Raw genomic sequence first — 6,085 nt, 5'->3', positions numbered from 1 at the left:
CCACCTGTGTGACCAGGTGCATCAGCTGGGTAAGAACATCCCTCTCCAAGTGCAGGGTCCCAGAGGCTGATGTCCCCTTGTGCTTGGCCAGCAGGCCAGCCAGGGGAACATGCAGCTCTTGCATTAGCTCTGGGGAACAACTGCTACAAAGTATTAAACATGAGAAGGCTATGTTATAGATCTGTGGCTCATTCAGTTGCCATCCGGGATGAGAGGTGGGGGCTGTCTACCCCCATCATGGCCTAGACTTTGGGCTTCAAAGAATTCATGAAATCCCTGAAGGAAACAGTTCTGAAATAATTTGCTTATAAAGTAAGGCTGATGTTTTGAAGGAGGAGGGCTATTCACAGCTGAAATATGCTCTTAAGCCTTCCTATAATGCATCACTGAAAAACATACTCTAGAACAAAATGTGACACTCATGCAGAAAAGAAGAAAGAAACTGGTTTTATTCTTGGGACACTGAAGTCTTGTGACAGCATCTAGCTGCATTCCCCCTGACTGCCTTTGCCTGCACAAGGATGGATTTTAACAGGGTAGGGCACCAGATACAGACCAGGAGACCATCACGGGAGGTAAGTAACCATTGACAATGAATCAGAGCACATGGCAAGTGTAACTCAAGATAGGGATTTTCCAGGGACCAGTCCGCCCTGCCAGGTGACCTTGTTTCCTAGAAAAGGCACTTCCGGGACCGGAGTTAGTACAGGAGAGATGGTGGCAACAGGAGAAAGTACTGGGAGAGAGAGGGAGGGAGATGCTTCCCAATTTAACCCATTATGTGTGATGATGGGGTGGTGGTGAGAACAGGTGGGTTACTTTCAGTGTATCAGAAGCAGCAGCAAAGGCCGCCTGCAGGGCTGTGCATCAACCAAGGCTGGCACAGAGCCCCAGCACCCACGGGAAGGGCTGCCAGGGCTGTGGCCAGCCATGGTGGCAGGAAGGAGCAGCATGGTGGGCATGGCCCACCCGGAGACTGGTGCAGGAGGCAAGGGGACGGGAAGGGGGAAGGCAAACTGGGTGAACTCATTCTGTCCATTCCTTCTTGATGGACAGATTCCACTCCCAGGTGAGATGGTCGTGCTTGTCATCATCCGTGAAGAAGGACTTGTTATGATAGGTGCCTCGAGCCAGCATACCCTTAGGAGCCTCCTCAATAGGCGTCAGGAACTCGTACTCCTCTGGCCGTGGCCCATAGCTGCCGACCATGAATGTGGCTTTGTCCACTAGGAGAAAACAATCCACAGGGGATGAGCCCCTCAGATGGGGAATGATAAAGGAGAGAAGAAGTCATGAGCATAAGGACAGACCACAGACAGAAAGGAGATAGGAGAGAAAGAAACAGTCCATGTCAGCAAAGTGGAACAGAATCGGTGGAAAAGGTGGGTTAGTGAAGCGTAAGGACAGCTGGAAGGGTAGGATGGATGGATGGGCAAGTGAACAGACAACTCAGTCTGTATCTTCTCATATGTAAGTGCTGCTAGAAGGGAGTGGGTACACCCAGCATATGGCTCAAGATCTACCTTAATTCCCCACTACTACCCTTTCCCGGTGAGAAGACACCACTTACGTGTGCTGAACAGGACGCTGAAGACTTAGAGGTGGTTGCATGCAAAAATGCATGTGGGATGTGTGTGTGCAGAATGAGGCTTTCTTCTGCCTTGTCCAAGCAGAGCAGCACTGCATTAAGATGAGAGCCCATGTGCAAATACAGGACTCTGCACACAGCAGGAAGTTTTGTAGAGTACCTCTGAATTTTATCAAGTGCTTCTGAAGAGCTTTCAAAAGGTGGGAAGCTCCACACGTGCTAAGCCAATCTACAGGGGGTGGAATGGAGGTGAAGAACTCAGTATGGAGAGGAAATTTGTGGCAAGCACTGCCTAAACAGTGTCTCTGTGGACTTTGCTGCTGCCAACAGTGGTGCAGCATACAGATAGATACCAGAGCTGGCTCACACTGCATTTGCACAGGGACAGGAAAGAGTTGGCCTGGGTGATGCAGAGTGCAGGCTAATGCACTCTGCTGAAAAGTCTCACCTCCTGCCTGGTGGCACAGGAAGGGAGCCTGGGGACCAAGGGAGACTCTGCCCAGTCCAGAGCTGCAGGAACATTTCTTTGAGCAAAGCAAACACAGGGGTAGGAGCAATAGTGTACAGAGCACAAAGGACTCTTACTCACCCTTCACCCCTGTCCGGTAGGTGTGCTGCACATATTTCAGTCCCGACACAATGTCCCTGTTTACCTGCAAGAATTGACCAGAACTAAGTGTCAAGAGAAGGCTTTTAGCTCTGTATTGCTGGGCTCTTTTCTCTTAGAGAAACTCCCTATACCAGGGAGGCTCAGCACAGGACACATTGTAGGGAGCCCTAACACAATTTCTCCATAGCCACCTGGAGACCTACAGCATCCTCTGTCCATCTCCTGCACTTCTCCATCCTTTGCCTGCCTTTGAAGCTGACTGGAGCACATCACTCAGATTTTCAAGACAGGCTGATGAGGACAAAGGAAAAGTGAAGCAGGGAGTTCTGTTAGTAATTTTCGTGTTGAAAACCATACATGGGTAACTGGAGTCATCCCTCCAGCATAAACGGATGGGCAACATTAGCTGAGCACTTCCATCTGCCCTCTAAGCTCCATGGGTAGCTGGCAAGTTTCTCCTCAAGAGACAGAGGGACAGTTTTGTACATAATCTTTCCTCAAATCTCCCATGGATAGCTTGGTTGTATGCCTTGCTGTTCCTCTCCAGCATACACTACCTCCTTGCAGTGAATACTACTCACTCTGGAAACAAGATGAACAGATCCTTTTACATCCCAGGGGACAATTCACATGGTGCCAGCTCTTACCAGCCATGGGACTGAGGGATGGAGTTAGAATAACCTGTCTGGCTCCAGACAGCTCCTATCAAGAGGGGTCAGATACGGATGGAAATATTTCATAGTACAAAGGAGAGCTGGAGGTGTCTCTGGGGACAGCACTGGGGAACAGTCATCTCTGAGAGAGCAAATTTCAGAGAAGAAGGGAAATCTACCCAACAGAATCCACAATATTAACACTTTCCCCTGTCTGCTTCAGGAGAACTATCTTCCCTTTTTGCCTTCTCTGCCAAGCCCAGCTTTGCCTGAAGCAAACATTTGTGGAGATGATCAGTTCAGTGCTGGATACCACACTGCAGTGTGGCCAAGCTTCATTTTCAGCTGCAAACAGAAGAAATGGCTGGCACACTGGTTAATGGGAGAGAGAAATAAGCCCATTTGGGTACATTATGACCCAGAAGAATTCAGGTATCTTCAGTCAAATGCTACAGTATGAAATCTTTTTTATGTGTACATGAAGCCCAGTAATACTGACAGAACTGGTACTTCATGGAAAGCCATTATTTCTTCTCTTTCCTGTCCGTTTCCATTTCGTGTGAGGTAAAGATTTTCTGGTGGCTAAAAGGCCAAACCAAACCCAGCCCAAACTACTGATCTGGCTTTCCAACTACCTGCTATTCACTAGTGTGAGCAGACAGAAATCAGCTTCCACCAAGGGGTGAACAAGCAGAAGCAATTCCCTAGAAATACCTGGTCCCTTGTTGGGTAGAACAACACCTGAAGCCAAGGAAGCTTTACAAGGGCTCATATTTTGAGCAGACATGCTGCCTGGCTCTAGTTATCTGAGAGACTGCTGCAGACTGGCCTCATCAACTGATGAGAAGCAACAGGAAGGAAATCAACTCACTCTGAAGTGGATCTTAACTCTGTATTCCACTCCTTCCTTTAATACGAAGGTCTCTTTCTTGAGTGCTTCGAGGTCACCTGTAAGGAGAAGATTACGCAGAACTGTCACAGCGAGAAGAGACTATGCATGGGGGGATGGGGCTGGGATTGGTGCCAGAGGTGAGCATCCCTTTGAAGGATAGCAAAACCTGCAAAATAAGTATGCGAAAGTCTGTATAAGCAATTGCACTGTGAGACCAAACACAGAAATGCCTGAGTGTACGTATGTTTCTGTGCCCACATCTATGAAGATAATGCCTAAATAAACACAGGTCTGGGCACATATATGTAGAGATGCTCATGTGCAAAGCATAAGCAGATGCCCAGGCCTGGCTTGGGTGAGTGGAGTGTGTTTTGCAGCTCCTGCCCAGCTTGCAAGGCTGCTGGGCCCTGCAGGGCTCTGCATGGTTTTGATTGAACAGGAAGCCTCTCTGGGCCCAGCTTCCTCTCTCTGCAGAAAAGCCCATATAAGGTGAAGCCTGGTTCTCTCCCCGTGTCCTCAGGAGCCGGAACTGCAGTATTGCTCGATTCTGAAGTTTCAAAACAGCCTGTTACCCGAATGCATGCACATCCCTTGTGCTTGTGTGGTTTCGTTGAAAGTAAGCAGAGATGGCAGGAGAAACCCAGAAGCCCCTAGGGCAGTCTAGGTGAAGAAGAAGACCCTAAACATTCTCCTCTGCTACATCTCCTTTTTTTTCCATATGTTAAAACAAGAAACAAGGCTAAGATGCCCTCAGAGATCCTCTAAACCCCCCTGTGGCATCCCAAGGACAAACTCCTTTCTAACTTGAAGCATGCCAGGGCCTCTGCTCGTTCACCTTCGTGACCAAGGACAGAGCCTGTGCCTACCTGTAAGGTCCATAGTGATCGGTCCGGGAGCAGAATCACACACCAGGGTAAGTCTGGTGACCACCACATTGGGAGCTGTTGGGTCTGCAGGTAAGAAAGTCAGAGGGAGGCTGTCAGCTTGCAAAATTAAATGCAACAGGAGGGGAATGGCACTGAAGAAACAGGGGTGCCTTTCCACATAGAAACTGCATTTCATGAAACACATAGTAACACCAGGTTTCTCTCAGCAAAACAGAACCACACATCTACCCCAGTCCTTCAGGGATCCCTCTGGCCTCCATACCAATATTCTGAGGAGGTCTTTCCACTACAGGAGACTTCCTTCCTACGATTATTCTGAGCAAAAAGACCTCTTTTCAGCCTAGGCTGGTCTACTCATATTCCTAACCCCTCAAGTCCTCCAAGACCCACATAAGTCCCATCACAAGTCCCTTTCCAAAGCCAGCACTCCCCAATAATCTTTCTCCTAAAGCTCAGAGCATCATCTCTGCTTCCTTTACATGCATCTCTCCACTTGCCCATCCTCAGTCCTCCAGCAGAAGCAGTGCATGTCCCTGGCCAAATAAGATCCCTCTTCTTTGAGGCAAACTTGCCTCATCCCCACAGAACACTGTTGTGATACATCTCCCCAGTCCCTCCCTATCAGTGTGCCCCAGCCTACCTACTACCACAGGTCCATCTCCCAGCAGGGACTTCTTGTACTTAGCAAGGCTTTCATCATCCTTGTCCAACTCCTGCAGCTCCTGCAGTGTTTTCTGGGGAGGAGGTTTGTAATTGAGTTTCCCATCCAGCTCATCATCATCTTCCTCCACATGAGGTTCTTGAGTCTTCTCAGTCATGGTCACTTGGTCTGGGTAACAGAGGAGGGGACAGTCAATGAGATTGCTCTGGATGGGGTAGTGTCCCTGGAGGCACTTGCTCTGGGCACAGTGTAGCTCAGTCCCCGAGACAGGCAGGCACCCACCTAGTGCCAAAGGCAGCAGGATTGTTACAGGCAAATGGCGACAGCAATCAGCTGCAATCCTGACACTGCTGTGCTGATATTCTGGCTCGAACACAATCCCCCTCTACCCCCGCTCCTCTCTCTCTGCAGGCACCACGCGCACACGCAGACCTACACCATTCTTCCCTCCCAGGGAGGAGGTGCAGGAGCAGAGGCTGAAGCCAGAGTGATTTACAGCCACTTTGCAGCGCAGTTGTGGCTGGCAACACTGCAATTACGAGCCATTGTACAAGGCTTCAGCACTCACCAGCTATCTCTCACAAAAAGTCACTGCCATGCACTGGAGCACAGAGATACACAAAGCCAAGGACAGATGTTTCATCCACCCTCTCACAACGGGTTAAAAGCCACATAGAAATATGGACTACCTGACAGGCACTCCCTTAAATAAGCAAATCAGCTGAAGCTGCCAAAGAAGTGCACCTGCTATTCTATCTGCTGGCATCCCTTGTGCTCCCAGTAACAGCTCACTT

The 6,085-nt window shown here is 49.3% G+C and overlaps 1 protein-coding gene across 1 annotated transcript; it reads right to left on the bottom strand.

Annotated features, from left to right (window-relative positions):
- Positions 1-431: 431 nt before the first annotated feature.
- Positions 432-5,459, bottom strand: ARHGDIB (Rho GDP dissociation inhibitor (GDI) beta). Its single transcript, XM_009071060.1, has 5 exons — positions 5,271-5,459; positions 4,610-4,693; positions 3,723-3,799; positions 2,178-2,241; positions 432-1,226 (listed from the first exon to the last, which is right to left on the bottom strand). The coding sequence occupies exons 1-5, from the start codon at positions 5,446-5,448 to the stop codon at positions 1,027-1,029; spliced, it is 603 nt and encodes a 200-aa protein (XP_009069308.1). The 5' UTR covers positions 5,449-5,459; the 3' UTR covers positions 432-1,026.
- Between the last annotated feature and the right edge of the window lie 626 nt (positions 5,460-6,085).

This window comes from Acanthisitta chloris, unplaced genomic scaffold (genome assembly GCF_000695815.1).
Source record: "Acanthisitta chloris isolate BGI_N310 unplaced genomic scaffold, ASM69581v1 Scaffold25113, whole genome shotgun sequence".
NCBI lineage: Eukaryota > Metazoa > Chordata > Aves > Passeriformes > Acanthisittidae > Acanthisitta > Acanthisitta chloris.
Note: the sequence above shows the minus strand (reverse complement) of the source record. Positions and strands in the feature narration are given on the sequence as shown.

Coding starts and splice junctions, on each gene's coding strand:
- ARHGDIB (XM_009071060.1), bottom strand. CDS start 5,448: ATGACTGAGAAGACTCAAGAACCTCATGTGGAGGAAGATGATGATGAG. Junction 3,800..4,609: donor GATCACTATGGACCTTACAG/GTAGGCACAGGC, acceptor TTCTCCTTACAG/GTGACCTCGAAGCACTCAAG. Junction 1,227..2,177: donor CTACCGGACAGGGGTGAAGG/GTGAGTAAGAGT, acceptor GTTTTCTCCTAG/TGGACAAAGCCACATTCATG.